At 45.4% G+C, this 27,967-nt stretch overlaps 1 protein-coding gene and 1 non-coding gene across 3 annotated transcripts in view; one reads left to right on the top strand and one right to left on the bottom strand.

The window, feature by feature from the left end:
* Nucleotides 1-187: 187 nt before the first annotated feature.
* The window catches only part of LOC139102424 (knirps-related protein), a 103,262-nt gene continuing 75,482 nt past the window's right edge, over nucleotides 188-27,967 (bottom strand). Inside the window, exons 6-9 of one of the 2 annotated variants that reach the window (XM_070656308.1) lie at nucleotides 25,404-25,531; nucleotides 25,255-25,298; nucleotides 4,685-4,762; nucleotides 188-2,100 (exon numbers count right to left, since the gene is read on the bottom strand). In XM_070656308.1, coding sequence (XP_070512409.1) covers nucleotides 952-2,100; nucleotides 4,685-4,762 — 1,227 coding nt within the window. In that variant the 5' untranslated portion in view covers nucleotides 25,255-25,298; nucleotides 25,404-25,531 and the 3' untranslated portion in view covers nucleotides 188-951. Of the gene's footprint in view, nucleotides 2,101-4,684; nucleotides 4,763-9,897; nucleotides 10,874-25,254; nucleotides 25,299-25,403; nucleotides 25,532-27,967 lie in introns of those variants that run through there. The other variant, XM_070656309.1, reaches the window with a different exon arrangement.
* Nucleotides 13,779-13,850, top strand: Trnap-cgg (transfer RNA proline (anticodon CGG)). Its single transcript has one exon. It is a non-coding gene; the product is annotated as a tRNA-Pro (tRNA).

Genomic DNA, 27,967 nt, shown 5'->3' with positions numbered 1-27,967 from the left:
CACTGTGGGTGTAACGATGAATAGATTTCGCTTTCTTCTTTATGCGGTTAAAATATATTGAATTTTATGTCTTTTTTTTCTATATTCTTTTTTTTTTCTATTTTTTTTTGTTTCTTTTTTTTTCTTATGAACTCTTCGAATTAAATGTGCGAAAATACATGTAAGATATAAAAAAAAAAGTGTGAAGTACAAGAAAATTATAACATTATATTTACATTCGATATTATATGTACATTTTTCGTTTAAAACTTCTGTTCAAAACGTTCTAACGATAAAATATATAGTGATATACATTTGTATTAATTTTTCTAAATCACGGAATATGTCTATAACTAATCGTATACTTAGAGTACGTCGTTTACATAATAAATTTATGTACAACGAATGCGTATTTTCCAACTTATTTTCCAACAACATTTAGCAATTATTTTTTTTTTTTTTACTAAAACTCTCGCTACTTGCAACTTTTTCCGATACTATTTATATTGCCAAGGTTTGACATAATATTATAAATAATCGAGATAACTTATAAAATAAACAAAAAATATACATTTATGATATCAAATCATATTAAATTTGCTACTAAACTTTATGTAAGAAAAAAAAAAAAGAAAAAAAAATATATCGTAATGCGATTTTCGTTGTTAGCGCATTGTGAGCAAGTGAAAATTTAACTTGCCATTTCTAATTTCAGTAGCACAAATTAAATTCTTTTCGGAAAAGTAATCCTGCGTATATAAACGATAAAACTTTTTTTTTCCTTGCACTCTTCACGTAAAATTCATAATAATATTAACATAAAACATTGCCGTTTTTTTGAAGTCGAATGAAAGTGAAAAACAACTTTACGTCAATAAATTTAAATAAAGCATGATACACTTGTCTTAATAAGAACAGATGCTTTTTTACACAAGAAAAAAAAAAAAAAACATCGTCGTTCTTGTCTCTATTTTAGGATCTTGTCGTTAAATCTATCGGTTTCTTCGCAGCCGAGTTTTCTGTGTCGCTGACGTTGTCTATCTCGTCGTCTATCTCGGTCTGCGAATGATCACTAACGGGCGTCGCGACGGCTTTCATGGATAGGTCTATTGGATTATCTTGCGGTGGTAGACAGACAACTTCCCGTTCCGGACTGCACTCGGTTGAGCTGTCTTCGGGAAGCCGCACTTTCTTCCGCGGTCTCTCCGGCGTTTGCTCGCTCTTCAGAACCATATCCAAGCAAAATCGATCGTTATTGTTATTGTTCTCGTAAGAGTCCTTGTCGTCGGTTGATAACGACGTGGTTCTTAACGCGGTCGCGGTAGCTACGGTCGTCGTCATGGTCGACGTCGTGGCGGTCGAAAGTTCCTCGTTCTCGTCGCTCGTGGTCACCGGGGAGCGTTGCAAAATGCTGGATGGATGACTCGCCATGAGGGGATGGGACGCGCCGTGCGGCGTCGCGTAAACGTGGGCGTAGGGTGGAAACATGGTGAGGCTGGGTGGCGGAAGGAAGGCCGACGGTAAGAGCGACATACTGCTAAGAGAGAAGCCTAATGGCAGAGGAAGGGAAGCCAGATCCACCGGCGGCAAGTGCGAAAGCGGTCGTATGCCGTGGTGTCCGGCGAAGGCCGCTCTCCTTTCGGAGACGTCGACGGAGCTGTCGCTATTGTGGGACTCGGGCGAGCTTATGTTCGGCGAGTTTGAGTTCTTGTACTCGTCCGCGCTCATCATCAACGCTTCGTCCCTGCACTGATTACCGTGGATGCCGTGAATAGGCGAGGTCGTCGGATTGCGTTGCTGTTGCGACAGCTGATGCGACATGAGAATAGCTGGCTGGTAATGCTGTTGCTGACGCTGCTGCAGCGGCTGCTGCTGTTGGATCTGCTGCTCCAGCTGCTGATGTTCCTGCTGCTGCTGCTGCTGTTGCAGCAGACAATGAATTTTGAACCAGTTCGACCGACGGCCGTATCGCGAGCCGGACTTGGACATGCCGACGAAAATGCATTTTCTTAGGCGGCAGGATTTGCACGCGGTGCGATTCTTCTTATTTATCACGCACTTGCCGTCGTTCTTACAGTCGGCGATGCTGTTCAAGTTGTTGTACGAGCGCCCGAAGAAAGACTGCAACAAGAATCACGACCAAGCCAATTAGCACTAATGTACTGCATGCGAAATGCATTCGCTCGGACGCGTTAAAAATTAATATATCGGGAGTTGAATTGATGCGACATGCTACGCTGAAAAAGTACGGATCGCCATTGTTCAGTGAGGAATTTATTAATTAGTCTCGGTATACGTAAGCCAAAAGATTTTTTTTTTTTGATTTGATTATATTCCGAAGACCGAGTATTGAGAAATTTATCATTTTATATAGGCAATACTGTGATAAACATAAAAATCTCCTTTTTAATTGTTATATCACATTTGCAGAAAATGCACGACAGACTTGTGGAAAAATGTCGGCGCAGGACTGTAAACAAACGGCATTGTAACACTTGTAACGAGCACAACGTCGGAGTCGTTAGCGTGTAACCGTACACTCTCGTTGTCTCATTCATGGTGTACGAGCGGGGGCAGAAGCGACGCGGCGGGGTCGATGGTCGGAGGCGCGTGCGGCCTGTTGTTCTCGTGCTAATTGCCCAAATGGTGCAATTCTACGTGATTCCGACACTGTGCTCGTTGCTTTCGTACCGGAGATTTCTTTCTCTTTGTTTCTCTTTTTGCATAGAGGGAAGTACGTAGAAAAAAAAAAAAAAAAAAAAAAAAATTATCGCTCTAAATATCTCGGTCGTAATAAATGGCGCGGGTTACAGCGGCGTGGTTCCAAGACAGGAGCTTCTAACAAAGCAAGCGGGTCGGTGAATTCATTATTATTAAAGAATATCTAGCAGAGGAGATATTTCGAAACCTACTCCACGTTAATTTCGTACAGAATGTTAAACGATCTCAAACGTAGCGCCGTTGCGAATTACTGCTTTTTATGACCGGGTCGTTGCGAGACAGTTTCGGCTCGCCTCGCTTGGATTGATGGCTAGAATTTCCCAATCGTCGCGCGGTTTATATGTCGCTCGGCGGGGCTGTCACATCGCGAATCGGCGAGCGTTTAAAGGGACGCGCGCGGCCGCGTTGTCCACTTTCGCTTTTTCTGCTCGTACGCACGCCATATTATTAATCGTTTCTGGTTCGTTTGTCCTGGAAACGAGCTCTTCCTGCGGCCTGGTGGTCCCGATGCGCGCACTGCCGAGACCTATGGGGCCGGCATCGCGTTCCACTTATTTTCGCCCGCTGATGTCGTCGTCGTTTGTCCTCCACCTTCTTGCCCGGGCGACGCTTGCGCGAAGAAGAAAAGGAACGCGCGACGCTTCAGAAGCGATGACACAATTGAGAAAATGCTACCGTTATTACCTGCTGCCCTCCCCCCCCTTGCTTCGGGCTTCAGCTCCGCTACTCCCCTTCGTTCGTCGCGCACGCTGAAGTTATGCAAACGGTCCTACTTGGAAGCCACGCTATGCTCGTTTCGTAGCACTATGCTTGGACAATTATTAAGCCTCGGGAAGACTCGTTTGTCTGCTCGCGAGGCAGGAAGACAAAGGGTTTCGAAAATCAGGGCGATACGTCATCTTTGCTAACTGTACAAAATAAATTCGAACGGCCTGGAGAACAATGACTGCGTCGGGCAATGCTAATAAGCGAAAGTATTAACGTTATTCGAATTAAATTACGTTTCATTCGCCGTCTTTCGGAGTGTGCAGCGAGGAACTGTTTATATTCGCGTTTAAGAAATTAATCACGAACGTTAAGAGCTTATTATTCAACAGGAAAAGGGAGCCGGGCCCAGGCGTAGGCCGCACGCGAGAGGTTCCCCTTTTCGTTCCGATCGTCGAGCCGGCTCGAGACGCCGCTTCCGGCGCTTCGCACTTGTCCGCCACAATTGTTTCCGCCCTAGTTCACGATTACGTCAGCACGACATTGTTTCGTTTCGTTATTTTCGTTTTCAGGCCCATCGTAGCATGTCAGCTCTCCCTCCTCCACGCGGATCCCGCGACCCCCCCGCGAACCGCCGCTGTTCTCGTTTTTCTCGCTCCTCGAGCTGCTTCACGCTTCGAGCGAGCGGGATTTTTTCTTTTTTTTTCAACGCTGGATGCGGCGCAGAGATCGGTTTGCCGCGTTTCGACCGAATCGCGGGCGCGTGCGGCCGCTGCTTTTGGATCACTTCGGACCAGGTTGACACGCATGCCTGACCGAACGTTTAACCTCGGCCACGGAGCGGCTCGTGAAAGCGATCGCTCGCTGCCAGCCCGTGGGGTATTTGCGAAATCGCGGGAAAGAGCGTCGCCCTGGCGGCCCAGCTCTCGGCTCGTCGCCGCGGCCGAGAAGCGAACGCGAACGAATCGACGTGGAAAACATGGCTATTAGAGCGACGGATCAGGAGCGAGGTTCTCTCCTCTCGATCGCGGACGCGCTTTTTCCACGGCGAGATCGATCTCCTTCGTATCCGCTGATTCTCGGTAGAATAATTCTCCGGAACGCGGGCGCCTCCCTTCCGAGTATAAATACGATCTTAAATTATCGCGCAATGTATAACCGTTTCGCTAAACGATTTCTAATTCACTTTTGCGCAACGCAGGTGTGCCGTAAAAAAAAAAAGAATAGAAAAGAAAAGAAAGAAAGAACGAAAAAAATCCGAAAATTAATCAAGCCTCACCTTGCAACCCTCGCAAGTAAACGCACCGAAGTGGAAGCCGGCCGCAGGTTCGCCGCACACCTTGCACTGTTGGTTCATCTGTAAGAAGACAATCAATTTTTGAGTGCGTCGACACGACTCGGCTGTGTACAAACGAATTATTTTCCACTTCGCAATGTGGAAGTACTACTTCGGCAATTAAATCGTAGAAAAATTCAAGCATTCCGTTGAAGGCACACGGTGAAATCTCGTCGTCCAGCATCATTTTAACATCATTCTAAACATTTAATAATTTATCTACTGCGTTAGCATTCGCTCATAAGTGGCAAAGTCTAATTGTTATTGACACGAATAATAACCGCAATCTTCCTAACTCGCTGTGTGTCGTTCTGCTTTCCAGAATTTTTCGAGCAGGCCTGGAAGTTGATTTTCAAAGATATCGCACTTCTCGCTTAGAGCGCAGTCTAAATTCTTTCCCCCGAGTGAACTCGCTTGTAAGAAAAAATATTGGGAAATATCAGAAGCTAACCGATTGTTAGACGTATCGAAATGATTTGCGACACCGCGATCGGATCGCTTCCTACGCGACGGAAACGAAAAGTAGATCGGACGCGCGCGGTATCTTTGACAAGTCGACGATGCAATCTTTATCGTGCGCCTACGCCGATCGAGCGCACGATTGGGTAAGAGAAGAAGCGCGTTGCATAATGCGCCGTTTTGCAGTGCGGCGCGAGCGCGAATCGCTGGATCGTGGCAAAGCGGTGCGTGTTACGTTCAACGAGCGGAAAACTCTTGCGCGCTTGCTTTTTTTTTCTTTTTTTTTTTCCTCCTTCCACCGGCTGTCTCAGTCCATCTTTTTTCCGCCTTCTCTCTCGCGCCCGCTCCTTTCAAGTTCCCCGCCGACTCCTTTCGCCTTCTTTGGCCGATCGTCCAGAAAACGGACCGTGGCTCCGCGATCTCGTTTTCACACCTCGTCGCTTTTATTTCACGCCATAATCCCTTGCACAACGTGCGTTTGTTAGACCAGCGGAACAATCGGAAATGAACGGGATGGACTGCTGTCGTAATTATCCGCGTGTCTCTCCCCCTTTTCTTTTTTTTTCTTTTTTATTTTTTTATTTACTCATTCCGTTTCTCTCGGTCCTCGACCGCGTACAGCGTATTTCCAGCATTCCTCGCGTTCCATTCCGCCGAAATGTTTGGCGATCATAAATATGGGACAATAGCGACGACCTAGATGTTTACCGCGATCCGAGGGCACAACCGGTGTCTACCTCCAGCGACTTTCATACGTGACGGACTGTCGCTAAATGGGAAAGTAAATTTCAACTAATGGAAAAGACATCTACGTTATTTGATCAACGGAGTCTCTCCTGACCTACACCCAACAGTCGTTGACACTTATCATTTGCGGATGCCGCCGTTTCAGTCGCGGCATACCTACGCGGCTCGCGCTTGCAATTCCGTGTTTTTTTTTTCCCTTTTTTTCTTTCTTATTTTTCGGTCTTGCCTGCATTTGTACACTTCCGCCGCGCCGCGCAACAATCGTCGTCGCGTCACTTAAATATTTCACGGTGGTGAATCCGTTTCATACGACCGATCTATTTCACGCTCGATAATTTATTCCTTATTATTTTAATCCGCGCTCAGGGCGCAAATATCTCTTCTTACGTGATCGTTCTGTCGCCACAGTTTAGATAGTTTTCTGACGCCGTCGAAAAACCGGCAGTATCCGTGTCGCGGCTTGCTCGGTGACGCTCGACGAACGACAAAACCCAACGACATCGCCGAGCGTTTCCTAATCGCAGTCAGATTATTCGGTATAATCTCATTAGCGACAGTCTCAAGGCTTCTCATTTTGCAAGCCTAATTGCTGGGAGTTTTTCAAGCGAGAGGGGGGAAAACGATGTTCGCCCGATGACGAGCTAAACCCGGTGCCGGCGCCTGATCGACAGCAACCTGCGTTGATTAGATGTGTGCATCCGGTAACAGGTAAGTCTCACCTGGTGATTCCTATGCACGGCAGCGCGTTCCGTGCCGATGCAATTGCGATGTTTAAACGATATTGTTGTCATGCCGAGGTGTTGCAACAGAAACACAACACAATGTCGTCGGATAAAATCAAACGAGGTTAGCGGATTAGATTCCGCATAGAAATGGAAGAAATTGTAAAATGTAAATAATGGTCACGTACGACAGTAATTAAAAAGTTATTCTTTTAAAATAACGCGGCTTTACGTAACGCTAAATATTGTTTGCTGAAAATATCCGTGCACGACAACGACTTGCGAATTCAAACAATCAACGAAAATAAACGAGGAAATCAGGAATTCTAATTCGCGATACCGTGGACGCGCGACGTTCTGGTTTTACCCAGGCGATTAATAAAAGCTACATAACCCACCTATCTCGCTCCGCGAGAATTATTCGGTGTAATCGGGAATTTTACAATTACGTCCGACCGCGATAAGTAGTCGCCGCACACTTGTTATGCCGATCCTCCGGCCGTCGCGGTCGAGGCATGCAAATCGCTGATTCACGGCTGGGTAATCGTAATAGCCCGCGCGACTTCGTACGCGAGATTAAAGATTGCGCGTTATCCAGTGTGCCTTCTTCTTTTTAATTTCCGGACGAAGCACACGGTTTCTCGCAGCCGCTGGAGAGAATGCGGCTCCTCGTCGTCCTTTTCACGCTAATCGTAACAGGCCGCTGTTACGACATTCGGGCACGGGAATGCAAATTGAATTTCTGGCAATATAAACCGTTTGGATATCTCTGATTCGTGCCGAGCAACGATGGCGGTCCGCTTTTTGCGTAGTAGAAAGATGCCCCGTAATAAACGCTCGTTTCTCAACGCGCGGCGACAAGAGCCGATGCGTATTATCTTCATGGGCGGATCTCTCGGTGGAGGATCATCGCCAAGATCGCCGGGCACCGCCACGAGGCTCGACCTTGCAGACTGCGTGCAATTGTTGTGCCAAACAGGCTTCGGCGAGCCGTGAGAATCGCAACGTACTCCCGCGCAAAGTCTCTCCGCCTGGCGATCATTGACGATGGCCGAGCATTTGTCACGATGCTTACGAAGCGATCGATCGTAACTTCTGCGAATCGCGCCGCGTTCGTTCTCCTTTCCCATGCCGACCTTCTCGACCATCCACTGTATCTCTCTTCACGAGAAAAAAAAAAAAAAAAAAAAAAAAAACACGATTTCTCTGCCGAGTAATGAAACTCTTCAACCTTTTTAGACGCACCTCGTTTGAAGATGTAATTTGGGTTTAATCAAAAGCGTAATTTGATTAGCGACAGTCATGCAACAAGAAAAAAAAAATTGCAACTTAAATAGAAATAATATTACGTAATAGGATTTTACGTTTTCACGCCGAGCTAAACGTTGAAGTGCGTTGAACCGCAATAAACTGAGTGAACAGAAACTTCACGATCGTGACAATTATTACGATCGTTATTCCGAGGCATGTGAGCAGCGGAGTCGTACAAGAATGCGCGCCAAAAAAGCAATAAAACTGTAATCAGCCAGTCTATATGCTCTGCATCTCGCGGTGAAGTGTCGATACTTCGAAGTTACAGAAGAAGACAGAAGTGGACTACACAATTTCAGGGAATTCCAAAGGTACGAGGCAAGTAGTCGGAACGGTCTACTCGAAAAGAATGAAAACTTCAATTGCAAAGATATAAAAAAAACCCTACCTCCACATTATTATTAACAATTAGATTTCGTTAATTAAATTTGTCTAAAAAAGTGGATTTACTAAATGTACTCGCGTGTATTTTTCTATGCCCAAAAAAAAAAAAAAAAAAAATATCTAATTACAATTAATAAATAATAAAAGTTAATTGAAAATGTCATTAAACACGCGATTTTTTTTTTGCTGACTGAAATTTTTTCTGTTTCGGAACTGTGACACGCTTGGAAAATGAAAAGGTTTAACGTGTTAAAAAACGGAAAGCTCTAAAGATCTTCCACAACAATGGCTAACGGTTTTAATTGGCATTTAACTCTTACGGTAAGACAGATGTCCTCGTATATTTTTTAGAAGAAAGCGACCGTTCTTCCTAAAAAGAAAAAAGAGAAGAGCGTGCACAGTCGTGTTCTTGAAAATATCTTCCGTTAATTTCACTCTTTTTCGGGAGTAAAAAGCTTCGCCATATATTTCATGCGCTCCGAGAAAATTTACGAGAAAGGATGGTTCGACAAAGGTTTGCGCTTACGGCTACTTTTTACGGTTTTACTCGCAATTGATGTTGAGTGCAGTAAAAAAATATTTATGTTGCGATTTCCCGTCGATCAGACGTAACTTTTCCCTTTCTTCTTTGCCGAACCGTGGCACAATTCGTGTCGATATCAAGACCGCTGTGCGTGCCGAAGCGTCCCGCCGGCCGACGGCGATTCTTCTCGCCCGACACCACCGTCGAAGAGATCGATCCTTTTGCGCGATCAATTCGTTTAAATTAACCGAGGAATTCGATCGGGGGTATTTGTCACCACGGCACGAAGAGATGACCCCGGCATCGCGCGGTGACGGCTCCAGTTTGCGAAGAGCGACTTCCGTTCTTTCGAAACGCAGCGGCGTTCCGCTCAGCGCGCGTTTCGCCGATCGGCCTTCGCGCGACGCACCGTGCTGTTTCCGATTCTATTGTCGTAACCGGCCCTCGATCGAACGCGCGAGCGATTCGTCGCGGCGCGATACCGCGAATAAATTCCACGATTTACGTAGACGAGCGGGTCCGACAATGCACGCGCGCGTCCATCAGGACTGACGAGCCGCGACCGAAAACTCATCGCGGCGCCTAATCCGCGACGAACCGATTCCGCGGCGGATTCTCATCGCTCGCGCGTACTCGATCGCACTGTCGTTCTCCGAGGCATGACGCGGAATTACACGGTTCGATATCATTAAGGCTGCGTCAAATACGATTCCCCGGGCACAAGCGCATCTGGCAAATTAGTTGAGCACGTAACGCTGAAAATTAACTGGCACCTTGCGCCAGGCTGAACGACATCGCGGCGACATCTCATTACGATTGTAGCTCTAGATAATTTTTTCTTTTTCTTTTGTTTTGTCCATAAATTAATTTAATTTTTGAACGTATAATTAGTCTGAGGGTTCTAAAGAACGGTTTTAATAATAGCGTCATTAAGAACTTTGGCAAGCGTTGCGTTTCAATATTATTTTCAGCGCGTATATTAATTTAACAGTCTATCACGAAGTACGTACTTTTGCTGTTACGATGAATTAACGTGGTGCGAATATAAATAGCGTTCGGCAGCGGCTTGATTTCAGACGAAGCGCTCCATTGCATCACAACTGTTCTCCGAGGCTGCGTTCCTCAAGGCACATCTCGTCACGATATGAGATATCGGTCACAACAAGATTTTGTTCATTGTCCTCGGCCCCGCAGGTAGAAGACCACAAATCCGCACGACCAGTTATCCACTCAGAAATTCATTTTCACCAAAATGCGTCTTCAAAAGAGAATCTCTCGAGTCACAATAATTCTGCCGTGCACTATTCGATACTCGTAGTCGAGTTCTGCCAAGGGATCACTATTCTTCTCTTCCGCGGGGGCAGTCCCGGACCGTCGTGAACTTCCGAACCGGGCGAAATTGTCCGTCGGCCTCACGCCGCGCCGTGAATTCTTTCGCGCGACAGGTCGCAGCGGGCCGACCGATGGCGAACGCGAGTCCCCGCGATTGGCGAGACCGGATAACGGAAGAAGATGAAGACTCTTGACGCGCCGATGACCGTTAGGTGAATGACTTTGGTAGGCGAGGGTGTCCACATCGATTCTTGAATCGGCCCCCACTTCTGCACGTTTATTTTCCGCGGTCCCCCGTCGGCCGCCTGATCGGTCCTCCGCTCGCTCGCTCGCTCGTCCGCCGCGCGGATCGGCTCCGCTCGCTCGTGCGCTCTCGTAAGTATACCTCGAATGGGCCTTATGGGCATACTGTGCGTCGGATCAGCGGAGGAGCGTGCACGGTCTAACCGAGTGGTGCAGGTGGGTTGTGGGTCCTGTCAGACTACCTGGTGGGGATTCTGGTGGAGGACCGGATAATCCTTCTCTTCGGGCACGGAGGGGGCTAACGAGGGAGGGGCTTCACTCGGTTACCCTCTCTTCTCGACTTTACCTATACTCCTTTCTTTGCGTCATCCCCCCCTATCCTTTTTCAGTATATCTATGACACATAAGCACTTGTGGACTTTTAAAGTTTGCGACGAGCTCCGCATTTTTCTTTCGCCCTATTCATAAACAATGGCTTTATGATTAAAAAAAAAAGAATAGAATTCATTACAGTTTTTAAATCACTGAAAGAATACAGTATTTAAAATTAGGAGAAATAAGAAAAAAGAAAAATGTTGTATACGGCATGGATTTAAAATGTTACAAGAAAAAATTCCGATCTATTCTTTCTATTCTTTTCTTCTCTTTTTTTCTTTTTTTTTTTTTTCTTTTTTTTGTGTTAACTGTACGTTTTGTAACCACCGTCGGAATTAACTGGTTCCTTTTACACCAGGAAGACAGACCTTAAACTCTCTAATCTTCTCTTTCGAAAGTAATCGAAGCTCATGATGATTACACAAAAAAGGGAAGCGAGTTAAATATCCTAATTTTTCGATGTACGTTATTATGTCCCGCGATTAATCTTCGGGCAAAAAAAAAAGGATCTACTTTCGTTTTTGTCGCGATTAATGCCTTTTTTTTTCTCTCCTCCCGCGATGGCATAATGTCGGCGAATTAGGGTCATTTTCGTGACTTTCTTCGTACGAGCAACGTGGGAAAGTCTCGTAACTCCGACGGCGATTGGCGACGACGTCGGCGACGATACGTACGTTTCGCTTCTGTATCAAGGGAACGATTTACAGCAGTTCGCTTTACGTAACGGTTCGCTATTTAGAATGTGACATTTAATGCGAGAGACGTCGCGATCCTCGGCGCGGTGCGTCGAAACGATTGCGTTACACGCGACACGGTACTACTCCGATTCGACCAGAACGGATACATGACGTACTTACAGATACGTGCGTACGCGTGTAACGAGATGAGTCTTCGAGACACGTCCTTGGAGGGACGACCGTGACGGCGTGTGCTTGATGGCCGATTAAATTCAGCGCTTTTTAACATAGCCGGCGGATCACGCTCGCTCGCTCGCCGAGATTTTCCCTCCGTGCGTGCACGCGGTGCCTAAGTTGCGTCGCTTTCCTTCGGCATGCGTGCCGAGCGACATTTCAAATGTGCGAGGCCAAAATTTTTGCGGGGACGAAAAATTTCACCGCCGCTGGAGAAAGATGTAAATTTATCCAGCGATGAGCTAACCGTGTGTTTACTTCGATACGAACCCGGCGTATCGAATCTTGATTACTTCGAAGCTTTACGCGGTGATTAATCAGGCCTGGGTGTAAAACGACAGGATATTTGTCTAAAACGAACGTCGCGGACTTGATGACTAATTACTTTTCCCCGTCTATGACTTTCTGTTTTATAAAATTATTGAGCTCTCTTCATTATCGTTATGACAGACGCTTTGTTCAATTTTCACCATGAAAGCCAAAAGAATGCGTTCTGGTTTTCCGAAAGGGGTTCCTTTTGAAATTGGTGTTACTCAATGGTCATAATGGTACTTTATGGCACTGTCATCCCTTTCAGAATCGTCATATATCACCGAAAGGGATACCTATCGAATAATCCTTTTATTACGTCCATTATTAAAACCGACATAGATAATCTATATTCTATAGAATACAATTACTCTTTAGTAATAAGTAATTTTTTAATACAGTAAAAACACGTTGCTTTAAAAGGAATAATGACTGAAAGTTGCAAATCCATCACGTGCCTGTCTATAGAACAAACTTAATATTTCAGTAACGATGACTCGAAGTAAATTCGGCCATTTCTTTTCATTTAAAAGTGGAGAAAAAAAAAAATTCCATTTACAGGTAAAACTGATGCGTGACATTTGCATCTCGGTTGCTACAAAATATCGGATTTCCACAAAGGATTTCATTATTCTTCCCCTGTTCCCGGCTGCCCTTTCGAAGGTACCATCCCCAGAGGTCTGTTTCTCTAGCCCCCGGCTAAGAATTTACTTCACGAGACCCCGGTTTAACATGAAATTTGAACGAAACGGGTACATAAAGAATGATTTCTCCCGTTTCCCTCTTTCCTTTCTTCCTCTTTCATTTCTTTTTTTTTTTCTTTTTCCCCCCTGCGCGAACGAGAGGATCCCGCAATTACGCTGGCGCGATGAAAAGTAATTGCGCGGCCCACGCTTCGTGACCTTTCCTCAACTTTGTTGTAGGCCACATGCATTCCTCAAAACACGCCGGTTGTTCTAAGATGAAACGAGATGCGCGGAGGTCGGAGGCGAATAGCACGCAACGCGAATCGATGTCCCGGGCAACAGATGGAGCCACGGACTCTGGTGAAGTCTCCGATTCCTCTCTCGCCATCCCTACGCGGCCCTCGTTCCCGTTTAATCGCATACGTTTTACATTATATTCGTCTACGATTGTAAATAATATGTTCCGTCAACCCGCCGCTTCGTTCTAATTCCACCGCTGCGACTTGACGCCGTTCGCGCGCCGATACAGATCGAATGATAAGAGCAGCGACGAAAGCCACTTGTAACTACGCCGTGCGATACTTTCAAATTATCTATTAGCCATCGGCAATTCAACATTCGTGTAAGGCTTTTAAAGAAATTAATTCTAGACGCGTGTATTATTTAATTTTTCTCCCACGGATCGTACGGTGAGATAAAATACTCGAGATTAACGAAACCCACCTGTAACGGAGGATGCTTCGACGGGAAAGCGAAGTTTACTTTCCAGGCAAAGTGTCCTCGGCCGTAGTTGCTCAAAATTTCTAAGACGGAGACTTAAACTCCGTGCCAAGTCCGAAGATGCAGAGTGCTCATTTCCGTTCCTCGCGGGATAAGCGCAAATCCGAAAGCACACGAGCGTGACTGGACTTGTGCGACAGGTGGAACGCTAATCACACGTATTTCATACAATCGTGTTGTAAGATCGCTAATTAGTTTAGCGTAACCTGCAGCCGTTGCACTAGTGTTTCCATACGAGAGAGCCTACCGACGAGCGGCTCGTTGGTCTAGGGGTATGATTCTCGCTTCGGGTGCGAGAGGTCCCGGGTTCAAATCCCGGACGAGCCCGTGGTGCGTTTATTTTTTTTACCCTTCCTCCCCCTTCGAGCGGTCGAGCGACGCGGGCGTCGCGACGCATCGTCGGCATCGTTCGCGATCTACCAAATCGTCTAGACGACGCATTTCGAGCCGCGATCTTGCACGGCCGATCCTTACGAGAATTCTCGCTGATTCAGCCGGCACGTTTATAACGAAACGTCGAACCGTTACTCTTTCACTTTCGATTTCCTATTTGCCGTGACGTCGTTAATTATACGCCACTCGTCACCGCCAATTAACTCTCCTTATCTACGCGACACGCGAGATAAAGTGTCACACCGCGAACAAAATCCTTTTAAATCGTTGCGTAAACGAGCGTTAGGCCTTCGCGCAAGGTGGACAATTAACGCGCGGCGTGAGAGGGATAACGCCCTTTTCTTTTTTTCTTTTTTTTTCCAGCGCAACGAGGACTTGTAATCTGTGAATTATATTCCCCATTAACGGCGGGTTTACGGGACACGAGCGTGCCTCATTGTCGGAGCCACGATGTGCTCTCTAATTCGAACACCGGCCTCTTTGATGTCCTAATGTGTTTCTAAAGACAGAGTTTCTATTCGGGTAACGGAACATCTACCTGATTGCTCTTTTAGGAGCCCGTCAATAAAATAGTGCTAAACTTTCGCTTTTAGCTTTAATTCAATAATTTGAACGTCTATTAAATTAAGTATACGCTACAAATAAACATTGTTATCTATTATTTTATATATTTTTTTACATTAACAAAAAGATTTTCAATTATATCCCGCGTCTACATACTGGATCTCACGTTAAGTAGCAAGAAATATAATTTACAGTCACGTTAAGATCTTCGCGCAATTTAATACGCAACATCGAAAACGAATGCACTTTAGACGATGAACTCATTTGCTGACTAAATCTAAATTCCGTCACAATCGGCGAGCGTCGAGTATACCGCGCTACACGCAGCTAAAAGCAGTGCGCGATGTGGAAGAGCCTTGGTGGAAAAGGATTCTCTTGCTTTGCAGATTATCGCGAGTGTGAAGGACAACGATACGCGTGCGATCCGCGCCGTGATCGATTGCCGGTCCGTTAACGATGACGCAGCTTCTAAATTCGAAATGCTCGTTAGCACTCGGTTCACCTCAATCATACATCATTGCAGGACAATCGGTGCACGAGCGATGATATATATATATATATATAAATATATTTATTAATTTTTTTATTCCAACGGAAATACGCGTACTTCGTTTTCGAAAATTATTAAATCGATTCCGCAACGAGATCCTCGCTCGATCGGCGGTTTAAACGAAGGCCGCGCGGGGCGTTATAAATGTCAATCCCGCGGCCTAGTCATCTCGCGCCGGCTTCACCCGACAGCGACGATAAATATGAAAAATCGGACTATACGCCGGAATACCGAATCGGCGGTTGAATTGAAATTTTGCAACAACATTTGAGGCACGGCCCGGCGCGATTTATCGCGACAATAAATTCCGCCGGATAATGTACGCAGGCGACCATGGGGGTTTCGCGGGGTTTCACAAGATCGGGACGCATCGCGATCGTAAACTCCGGTTATTTAAATCTCCGGCTCGCTACCGTGCACGCATACCTGGCCACGTCCGAAATCGTGCGTGCCGCTTACGAGGGGGGAGGGAGGGAGGAGGAAATATATTTGAAACGTGATAATTTATGCGAGAAGCGACATCCGATGGCGCGCTGGAAGTGGAGCCTGAACCATTAATATCCTCTTCCTTTTTTTTTTTTTTTTTTTGTTCGTTACGAATACGCATGTGATATAACACGTGGGTTCTTTTTTTTACATATTGTTACGCGATCATTCTTTCTCTTACCTTGTCGGCTTTTTTTTTTTTACTAGAATCTTGGACGCAAATCAATGTTGCATAGGCCGGACTCGTAAGTTCTTTTATCGACAATCAAAGACGAGGCGCACGAATGCCCTTCTATTCTTTACGCTTCGTCGTCGTCGCTTTTTGTTCGACGAAAGAAGTGGGAGAAAGAGACCGCGATTAAGTAATAGGTAATTAATAGAGGCACCGTTTTATCCCGATTTTTTACCGCGCGCAAGGGCACACTCGTGCAGTAATTATAGCCCTATGTCATACTCTCCCCTCTCTCGCGCTCTTTCATTCGAGTGTGCCTTCGTAATCTCGCACGCATCGCGCGTACGACAGGGTCGCCCGTAAAAATCTGAACGTGCAATTAGGGCCAGGTCGTTAATTTATTTTTCTCTACGTGTGGGCTACACTTTTGGCCGGCCTGTGAAACTATTGTCCGATACATCACCGAGATGCGAGCGACAGCGGTATTGATAATAAGATTAAAAAAAAAAACTTTTAAGCTAACGCAGTTTCCGTGTTGCTCTTAAAGTATTGACGAAAAAAAACAAAATACAAAAACCACAGTGATGATAAAATAATTATAATTAAAAAAAAAAAACTATTTGCGTGTCGCGGACGATTTCGAGCACATCAAGCATGCCGCGGACCTCAGGGTTAAAACGTCCGATGTATCTGAAAGCGTCAACGAGGGGAGGGAAGTCGTCGAAGGCATGTCGTAATAGGTGTATACGACACGCAGCGGGACTGACCGGCCAGTTTCGTGATTTACGCAAAGTAATCCCATTACAGGTCGCGTCGCTCGTTAACGTCATACGCGCGGCTCTACAGAGCTGGACACGGCGCTGGAAGATGCGCGAATTACGCTTGTAAGCGGGTAATGAACGTCTCGATAAAATTCTAGTAAAGGGATGCTGCCAGAAGAATGCGAGAACCACTCAGACCAAGATTCATTCCGCCTTTTAGTGCACCTTACTCCAATCTTTTTGCCGGTTATAACGCGCCTTTACATCTGGCTATTACTTAAGACATACCCAATTTTTTAACAACATATTTTACATAATTTATAATTAAATAATATCAATTAGATAAGTTTTCTTTTTTTTTTTTTTTCTTAATCTTTACTCGGTGAAGTCTTTTTGAACTTAACGTGAAATATTTCGCAGGCTTAGGGGACGGTTATCGTGGAACAATAACGTGGCCAAAGGGAGAACGATCATCTCCGTCGGGGAGGTTAATATCTAGCCAGGCAGCCGGGAAAACAAAGTGAAAGGAGCACCATCCTTCGGCGGTGCATACGCCGTACGAGCTGACGTTCATTCTACGACGCGCACAGTTATATGGCCTATGAATCACGAGCGGAGACGCACACGTTTAAGCCGGGGAGTTAATTGAAACTTTTATTCGTAATTACGTATTTTTCTCTATCTTTAATACACGCACGTCGGCGTCTCACCCGCATGTTAATTCACCCAGGAGACACCTGGGAGACACCGGGAGAGAGAAACGTCTAATGCGTGCGCCGCGCGCTCGGATCTTCATCGGGTTTAATTGCGTCTTGTGTCACTGCTAATAACTATCCTCGCGAATAATACATCGTCGCGGATATTTGGCAATGCGGTTTCCGGCGGTTCTCTAACCGTTTCGCAGCGGGTTTTGCGCGATAGCCTAGGAAAATCTCAGCTTTTAATAACAAAAGTAGAATAATGAGTATCTGTTGTTAGTTACGAGGCGCGGTATCGGCATTATTCTCCGTGCCTTTTCACGCGAACGTGATTTCAAGTAAAATACATTTTTGCCGTTTGGGGTTAAGTGTAATTAAATTACAACGTAGTTACGCTCTTCCTGATGTGATCTCCGGTCTTCTTGTCGTTAATGCGATTTAATCTTAAATCAGTTTCACGCACCTCGCGAGTTATGCAAGCCGCAAAGTTATAACAAACGATAAATTCACGTAGTTAATCGGTATTTGAAATGCACAATTATTCCAGTTTCGTTTTACTGAGAATGCCATTAATTATTCATCCAGTTACGTGACTTACATGGTATTCCGGACGTACGTGTCACCGCTTGACACCGCTTTAAGAAATACATTAGAAAATTCATCGACGAATCATTTAAAATCGTACATCGGATATATAATAAATATATACGATATATATATATATATATATATTAACGCATACATATATATATCGCCATCTTCTCACGTCAGTTCTCGGTTTTCTTGTAAAGAGTGATTTAATAGGAAACTCATTTCGCTAACGATGCCATGAATTCCTTACGAGCAAGAAAATAAATGAGAATCCATGAAAATATGAAAGGGCGACGTAATATTTCTCCGGTCTGACGCCGACTAACGCACAACCGGATGTCGCACTTTGACCGGTCATTTAAACTGCCGGGAAGCCCCCTTCGCCGCGCGGTAAAACGCTGAATTAAGTTGACGGCACGCGGTCAAGGCTCCCGCGGCCACCCTCGTGAGGTGAGGCCCAGGTGAGACCTGAGTGAGGTCTTCATCGGTTCGGCGCGACATTGAGGAATATTCCCCTCTGCACTTATCCGCTCGGCCGCCCTGAGGAATCGCCTCATCGGCCGAGAGGCCCCGCATCGCGGAGCCGATGCTAATCACCGCGGCGTCCAATGTTATATTATCCCTTACGGAAAATAGAGGAACGCTTCATTAGCATACATATACGAGCGCCGCGCGGTCGTCGTCATTAGCGCTAAGTGCGATTAATAATTGCCGGTGCGGGGCAAGAATCGACACTTTGTTCTTTGTCATGCCTCGTGAACGCATCACCGCGTCTAATCGCCCGTGATTAGGGCAAAGACTCCGAGGTGCGGCTGTGCCGCTCGTTCATTGCGACCGTATCTAAGAAGAGTACTTACAAAGCGTTTTCGGGGAGAAAAAAGTATATTGCACGCGGAAGAAGTAGTAATTAAAAGTTGTGAGATAATAAAAATTAAGTTGACATTTACTCTCGCGGCACGAAGTGAGCTAAACGAGAAAATCAGCATCGCGGAAAATCTCGGCATCGTTTTTTTTCTCTTTTTTTTTTTTCCTTTTTTTCTTTTTAATAAGGATATCGATTAATCTTTTTAAACGTAATGCTCTCAGAGTCTGTTAATACACCTTTTACCACATATACGAACGTCAGATTATCATACAAACGTACTCGCATAAAACGCATCATGTCCGTAAAAAGAAAAAGCACAAGGTGAAGAGAGGCACATTTTTTTTTCATCAGCGAGAAGACGCGCGCATCGATAAATCGCTTCGAGATAAAACGTTTTACGCGGTTACGTTGCCGAGGCAGTGCGCACGTGAGTTATGGAAATTTTAACGCGCAATGTGACAGGAACTATTGTCGAGTAGAATGAGGACGCCAGTCGTCGGGAAATTAAACGTAGACGCAGAACACGAACGCTATGCAAGTACCAAATTATTATAAACCTCCTCGATACGGTGCATCTTTGCCTACAAAATAGCAGCTGTGTGATTTCTCAATTATTTCTTACGTAAGTGCTAATTGCGACATGCGCTTGCGCGCCCGCGCGATATCATTCTTATAATACGTACTTGCGTACGACCGGTACCGCGTGTACGTGCATCTTTATGCAAAATGATCCGATGCGGGCTGAAAAATTTTCCTCCTCGGCGGACATTACGAGAAATCTCGTCGAGATTCCATTATTAAGATTACCGGAATAACGTGCACAACCGCCGGTCTTTTTGCTGAACGTCGTCCCCGATCGCGCGCACGATAAACGACGGAAGATCGAGTGCCGGCTCGACCGAAAGTCGATGGTTTCTAGTATCTGGGAAAAAAAACCCGCGAACCCCGGGGTCTCCCGAGAGGTCGCGGACAACCTCTGAAGCGTTCCGCCGCGACTCCGCTTGGATCTACGCGCTCATCGCCGTATCTTCCTCCTCGTTCGCCGGACGACGCGGTATGTATAATATGACCGTCTATAGAGAGGTCCATTTACCAAACCGTTACGAGATAGGCGCGGCAGCGGCTTTATAAACGCGCCTCCTCGCGTCTCACCTTTCTCCACCGCGCGCGTGAAATGACGTTTTAATTATTACTCGACGCATTAACCCCCGCGAACCCGTGGGCACGCACCTGCATGGAAGCGCGTGTCCCTTTGCGTGGGCGTGCGCGAATCTCCGCGGAGGATCGTTTCTCGCGGCGGATCTCTATGCGCGCGAGTGCCGATTATTTTTATCCACGGCCCGCGGATTCAGCAGTCGCTTATCGCGCGCCGCGGAAAGCCATAGGAAAGTGTGAGAAACGGTTTCCAGCTGAGAGAAGCAACATCTTTATGATGGCTTGACGAGATTACTGAGTGACGCGAAAATCGTCAATACCCCGCAGGAAAAATAGTCGGCAATCTAGTCGGCGAGATCTCGCAAGGATGTAAAATTTTTTTATCGGTGCTCGTTACGCGAAACGGTCGATTCGAATATACATACGTTTTTTATTTTTTATTTTTCAGTTTTATTACTCGGATCACTTAAGAAAACGCATTAAGTAAACGGTCCTTTTTGTAATTTATGAAAATCACAGAAAAATGCGAACTTCAGTGAAATATTGCGACACGTCTTTACTTTTTGCCTCTCGCGCTAAGCCTAAGCTTATGAAACAGTTTTGCATAAATTTGAATCGACAATAAACGATATTACTGGCACAAGAACCTGATGGTATTCCATCAATTCTTCTACTTCATCTTGCCTTGGAGTAATCGTAAGATTTGCAAAATAGCTCGCGGGCAAAGCGATGGAGAGGTAGTCTGGTTCCCCGCTGACAATTACACGACCATTGAGTCCACTAACTGTCGCCTGTGTTAAACAGGTCGCCAATAAACGCCCACGCGGTTGCGAATACGTGTTGCTGCTTGCGCGTTAGTCGTTTCCTTCGAGACCTCCGATTCTTATAAAGTAATAATTTGGGAATCGCTCTTGCGACGTTGTTATGAAGTCCGTATCGGCAATAACAATTTTAATAATTCCGAAGAATCAATAAGGAATAACTCGCATCTTCTTTTAGTAAGTATAATAAAATAAAAAAATTAATTTTTTCCATCGCTCGTATACGTCGTGCAGAAAATAATTAGATCAGTTTACGAATCTCGATATGTACACCGTCCGATTTTCAAGCGTAGCGAAAAAGCAAACACACCTCATTAGGAAGCGTCAGATAAAACACGAGAACGATTAAGAACGACGTTTGAATATTTCCTCTCGAAGCGTTTTTTTTTTTTATTTTGCGAGATGCTGGCAGTGTACATTGCGAGTTTCGTCGAGAGTTTAATTGTTCCTTAATAATTCCTCGTTAAGAGGTTTTCGACGTCAAACACGGTGGTCCTCGAAACGCGAATGCAAATGAGGCACGTCGTTCTATATTGCGTTCGCCACAGTGGGTCGCATTAATCATATACGGTTGAGGCTCACGGGCTGACTCTGACTTTGTTGGTTACGTGCAGCAACTCGCCTGGCCTGCCTTCCCATCGCGAGCGATCAACAAAAGCGGGTGACATGATATGATCGCTCTTATCAAGATTACAGACTGATATATCTCCTTAGCGAAAAACACATTTACATTAACCTGCTATCATTGCCAGCGTTATAAGATATGTAGATCGAACTTATTAAAATACTTGTTAAAAGCACCATTAATAAAAAAAAAAATACGTTTACGTGTACTAAAAGTTAATTTTAGATTACGGTAGAATAAAATGATTTACGTTTCAGGTCGTTGATCGAGACGACTGTTAGGTCAGTAGATCGATTAAGGTGCCGGGACTTTCCCCTCCAATCAGAGCTACGGGTAAGTAGACTTTAAATGCCTTTTCGTACCTTGAAATTGCCGACGGTCATTTCTCGCGTATACACCATCAATACCGAGGCCAGGCTCTGCATTTACGCGTCCCTATTCGGCGCCATTTAAGTGCCGACAAGCTCGTAACCACTCATCGGTGATCGGCCCTCGCTCCGTTTTCTGCTCCGCTCGGGTTCTCGATATAGCGGCCGAACATATCGAGAGCAAACCGTTCTTCCGGTAGTCTTATATGGCGCGAAGTTAAGTGCACGAGCGGCAACGGGGTTGGAGCGGCATAACTTCGCCAAATAGCTTTTTGCCGTGAGCCTCGAACCGGTGGAAATCAGGAGAGGAGAAAATGACGCTTTAACGAAGCAATAACGTACGTAAAGAAAAGATTATAGACTCGTAAGTGACTACTTAGCTCGCTAAATGGAAGCTTCTTCGTTTAGCCGTTCCGTTCGAGCTTCCGACGGTGAATTGAAAAATTAGCAAACGCGATTTTAATTGGCAGGAAAGAAAAGAAAATCTATTTTGAAATTTTTACCGAGGGGAAATAATAAATGCTCCTGCTAATTGGCAGAAGAACATTTTCTTATGCGCCGCGAAAAAAAAGAAGAAAAAAAAAAGAAAAAATTAGTGCGAATAAGCCTCCGCCTCGTGGCTCAAGGGAGTTTATCAGGCTGTTTGCGCGAAGTCATCACTATTTTGCAAATGTGCTGGCCGATGTGGACTCGCCGTTCATCTCCGGCTATTACATTCGTGCCTTTCCTACGAAACAAAGCGCTTCTTTCCCATCGAGCGGTCGCATAATCGGCGACGGGGCCCGCGCGAGCTCGTTTCTCCATACGCTCGCCACGAGCGATTATTCCAAAAAACCTCTTCCGATTACGCGCACTTAATAGGCCGGGACTCGCACGGTAATTGCGAGGTTAACTGATTTTTAATGATGGGTCCGCCGATTGCTACCGCGATCTCGCGCGCCTTTTCTTTATCCACCTTCTACTCTTTTTCTTCTCTTCGTTCCCCTCCCTATTATTCGTCTTTCTCCTCTCGTTTCTTTATTTCTACGTCTTATTATCATCCAATTTCGGTTACATAATCTTTCCGCGTGTATATTTGTTTAACTACGACAATAGCTAATTTGCGATACGTCACTCGATAAAATAGGCAGCTTTATTAATATACTTTTAATTGCCTTCTAACAAGATTTGTTTTTTTTTCTTTTGTTCGTTTAATACGACGCAAATGTCATCTCGCTTATTAATTACTTTTGCCGGTTTTCATTACTGAAATCGTATAGAAATCGAGAACAGAAAAAGTAAAACTGTTCTGTTACCACTAAAGTGCCGGCAAATACCGCTCCATATATTCGTAACGCCCGGCTGCGCGTAATGATTCCTCGTTGCGGTCCCGACAATGAATGCCACGTAGCATACGTATACCGCTTGCGTAATCGTGCTTATCGCAACACGAATGCTACTCAAGACTAGTCCGCAAATTGCTAAGACGAGCGCGGCCCCACATTAACCACGCATGTAGCATTTATCGTGCGAAACGACCGTGCGAACGGGTTTCCCTAAATTGACGAGCGCGGGCCGCAGCCTTGAAGAAATTCGGATAAACGAGGACGCGCCGGTCGACCAAACTCGACCGCGGAAGCGGAATTCGGGCCTTGAATTTCAGTCGGCCGCCACGAAACAACTGCTTCGCGAATTCGCGAGGCCGGCGCTGAAGCTGACCCGCCGGTCCCAGCGGCAGGACCGATCGTCCGCGGACAATAGTTTTACGTACGAGCGAAATGAAGGTTGCGCAATGTAATCGCCATTACGTAGAGCCTGCGTGCCAAGTATATGTATCGGCTCGTTTAATTGACATGGACGGCTTCTACGAGGAAGTCGGCTTCGTAACTTGCCCGTATTTTCGGTCGCGAGACACGAAACGCATCGGAGATTACGAGAAACCGAGGAAGAGTTAATAATCGTCGTGCGCGATTTGCGATTTATTAGCGGTGCAAAGATAACGACGCGAGCTTGAAGGATCGGGTTGCTTCATTCAGAAACCGCGTCCGAGAACGGTCAACAATGTAACGGAAATCGCTCTTAATACGTTGACGCCCATGCACGTTATTACCGCGATGTACCTCATTGGCTTCGGGCAACCGCGTCTGCCCTTCGGCCCAATGGTCCATTCAGTGACTCCGGACTCCGAAATCCGGTCGCCGCTGAAACGAGCCATTGTGTCGCCGCGAGACATCCGCGCAGCATCCATACACAAAAGAAGTCGCTTGTTGCTACCGCGTTGCTACCGTGTGAAGGTACCAAAGCACAATAATCGTTGCAATGTTGCAGCAGCGGTCGGAGGACGATGGCCCCACCGTAAACCGTGTGGCGTATGTAAAACGGAGAGAAAAGATAAAAAAGAGAGCAACGCGCTAACGCGGCACGGCCTCTCGTCTCGCCGCTTCGACGAGACGTCCTCGACACCCTCGACTCGTTCCTCGCTTCGCGACGCTTTTGTCAATGCGCCACTAATAATAGTACGTCATTAAGCTTTTTTTTTTTTTTTTCGTTCAGCTTGTATCTTTTAAGTTGGATGCTGTTTATGCTTCACATTATTTTAGAGCAGTATTTTCTTTCGGCAGTTCTCGTTCACGTTTCTCAACTTTCTTGAATTGCGATTCATTACACACGATAAAACAAATTGTACGAATAAGAGAATATTGTATTTAATATTATATAAAATAATGATAAATTTTAGACAGATTCGTTGGAAAGTTGAGAACAAAATAGTCGTGATTGATATTACATAAACGATATTACCGATATCTTACCGCGCGTTAACTAAAACGTTCGAAATACGTATGGCTGGATCACGAAAAATGCTAAAATCGTTAACGCGCGAGAAACGAAACGAGATGGATGCGAGACGATAAAGACGTCGTCCAGCGCATCCCGCGCCCTTCCCACAAGGGATCTCTGAAACAGGGTTGGAGTCGAGATCCTGCGGATCTCTAAGACTTAAGCCTCTAGTCGCTCCGCATCCTCGCGTGCTCATGCCGGCTCTGTTCTCGACGTGGACGTTAGTCACAGGATTAGAAGGGTGCCAGTTCGCGCGCTTCGAAATTCGTTAACTCGTAGATGTATTCACAAGTCGGGCAGCGTAGAGAGAAAGGGAGAAGAAGGGGAGAAAAAAAAAAAGGTTAAGGGCAAGCAGGAAGAAAGAGTGATCGCGCGAAGCGTGCGCTGCCTTTCAGACGGAGAAGAGGAAGAAGAGAAGCAACTTGTATACCGCATTCCGACAGATCGAAAAGAAGACAGGAGAGAGAGAAAATATTTAGGGCTCGCCGGTACAATTACGACGTAGCGAGATATATTTTATTGCTGGCCTTATTATTTGGGTTCTTGGGGCTTTTTTTTGTGAACGTCGAGCGGTCCTAAGCTGGGCCTCAGGTTTAAAATCGTTTTGTCATTTCTATTTACTCGTTAGAAATAAAATAGAGACCCAATATTTTTTAAATATTAAATTAATAATTTTAAATGTAATAATAATAAAAAAAAAATAATAATAATAACGCTGGAGAGAAAGAGCTTTCGTTACCATATTGCTAATCCTGTCTCATATATTATATTTAATATTAGATAAAACCATGTGCGCGCTACGGGTGCGTTGTTTTTTAAAAAACCCTAATCACAAACTATAAATAAAAAAAATTTTGTCACTCACCAATCTGCATGAACTTCAGCGGAGTTGTAGTATTCTGCTGGTGTCTGTAACAAAAAATAAAACATATTAATGTAGACATGTTATTTAAATTGATATAAAGATAAAGCTTTTTTTTATAAAGATTTTCTAAAAAAAAAATTTATATTTACCTAAAAGTTGCTCCGCCGATGCAGGATGCCCGTCCCGGGCCTGCTCCTCCTCTCAGATGGGACGTGTCGTCATCTTTGAGGATGTCAAGCTGCTCCTTCGGCGAAAGTCTTCTCCTCTGGATATTCATCTGAAACAAAAAAATTATATTTTATTAGCAAAAGTAAAATAAAAATTAAACGTGCTGTGTTAAAAATAACGTCATTTTTTAAATACAAAGAGAAATCAACGTTGTTTTGAATTTATTCAATTCCTTTTGTTAAATGTGGTCCAGATGTAAACCGCATATAATGCACATAAACGCTAAAGATCTTATTCTCAGATTAATTTGCGATACGTATGCGTACAAGTAGCTGATAGTATCAGAAATGGGCTTTTTTCACAGCGGATTAAAAGCTTAAATATCTAGATCTCGTGAAAGAGCTAGGGAACTAGTTTCACCCGTTTTGTCCCTCACGTTTCGCCGTCCAACCCTCTTTACGTCGCGAGATATACTTTGGTCCACGGTGCTCGGTTTCGACCGCAAAACTCGTCTCCGGCTTTCCTGCGCTAATCGACTTACGCAGTAGGTAAGTATATCCCGTGAGTGATATCATCGTATTAACCCCAGGTCTGAGTCGGTTGCGCGCATAAATAGAATCGTCTTTGCGCCGCAACGCGATCTCGTGGCAATGTGATCTCAGGAGGGGTTAATGTGGATGCGTGTGTGCACGCAAGAGGAGGGTCAATTCTCTTCTCCGCTCCTCTTTCATGCGTTAACATTGATACTGTACGCGAATCCGATGCCCATTCATCCTAGTACGAATAAGGGTGACAGCGTCACAATGATCTGCTTACATATTAATATAGAATAAATCTGAATTCAATTCGCGAAACTGTCCGAGAGAAAAAGGAAAGAGTTAAAATAATTAGATATAATTTTTTTTTTTTTTTTTATAAATAGATATCTGCATTGGATTTCCTTCTGAGACTTCAATGTCAACTACTTGCATAAGTTTTTAAACGAGATTTGACATTCACTTTTAACACGATTTCACTCAGAAACACGATGTAATGCTGTGCAAACGCATGCGTCTTCTCTTCCTGCGTCGTCTTGGAGATTAACAATCTCCTTATCGCATTCTAAATCTAGCACTCGCGTAATATTTTATCCTTGCGCATCTGCAGCAACCTGCACTGCCGGATGAAGCTCGTCTCGATTATGATCGTGCCACCCGACTGCCTTGGAGCGGCTCTAAAAAAATATGGCACGTCGGTTTAATCCGCCTTGCCATTTGTACTCGCGATAAGTGCGCTCGTGCGACTATACCTCGCGTTTAATTAATCGCGACGGCCACGTTCCAGGAACGACGCCGACTCGGATTCACATTTCGATAAGAGAAAGTGTCGCAAGAAAACAAAAAAAAAAAAAAAAAAAAAAAAAAGGAGAAAAAACAACAACAAAAATCAAAGCACATCGCCAGGAAAGCAAGTCGTGCGATCGTATAAAAACTATTGTAGAAAAGGAAAAAGAAAAAAAATAAGACGCGGGATAATCCGGAATTAGAAAGGCGATAGTCCGTGACAAAAATAGTAACCGCTCATTAAACGCTTTCATTAATACTTTGTTAAAATATTTTGCCATTTTACGCACGTAGCCGCGCAACATTTTCACCAATTTTACCTCTATCGCGTGCATTCCCGAGGCCGGGAGTTTTACATAATCCTCCCACGCGACGGAGTAATTGGCGCAGCGCGATAAATGCGTTCCGGTTCGTCGGAATTATCCGGAGAGGAGACGCGTCTAAGGATTACTCGCCGGCTTTGTGTACGTGTCGACCGGTGCGATGGTGATTCATAGATTTCACACGCGCGGCTTTTCTGGCGCCCGACCCACGCCGCGGCGTATCGCGGCTACAGTCGCATGTGCACCACGCAAAGTGTAAAATTGCGCGAGAAGGAAATAATGTAGCAATCGTTCCGCACACCTTGGCGAACGTTACCTTATACCTACGCGTCCTTCGCAAAATTGCGTACTTACGCAGAATCGCGCTCTCGACCGACGTGCGGGATATCTCGCTCCCGAACGATCGCGAATTACCCTGAGCACCTTATTACGCGGAAACTGCGAGATTGATTGATACCGTAAATTGCGGTTACTTGGTAATATCTCGGAGATGACATTAGCGCAACGACTGTAATTAAAAGAGGCAAAGGAGTCCTTTGGAGATAACAATAGCGAGTTCTGAAAACATTGGTGCCGCGTGCAGGCGCGTGCAATTACACGATTGCTTTAGAGGTAATGCACCAAGACTATTTCGGTCGAGGGAATTAGTGACGAAACACCGGGACGAAATCAATGCGGAGCCCGAGTGATTGCGGCGCGTCCGTTTGAAATGCGATCGATACGCTTCGTGGTAAGGTCGAGCGTGACTTGATAACCGCGAGATGCTCAACGTCGGTACGGTGCAGCGTTAAAGACGTTGATGTTGAAGCCGGAGTCGACCCCGCGGCGGAGGATCAAGACAATGGGCGGCCCGATTGCGCAAGATCTGCTTCCGCTCCCGAGACACAGTGTTTTCCGTGC

The sequence above is a fragment of the Cardiocondyla obscurior genome, linkage group LG05, assembly GCF_019399895.1.
Source record: "Cardiocondyla obscurior isolate alpha-2009 linkage group LG05, Cobs3.1, whole genome shotgun sequence".
NCBI classification, from domain to species: domain Eukaryota; kingdom Metazoa; phylum Arthropoda; class Insecta; order Hymenoptera; family Formicidae; genus Cardiocondyla; species Cardiocondyla obscurior.
This window is presented reverse-complemented; position numbering and strand designations above follow the sequence as displayed.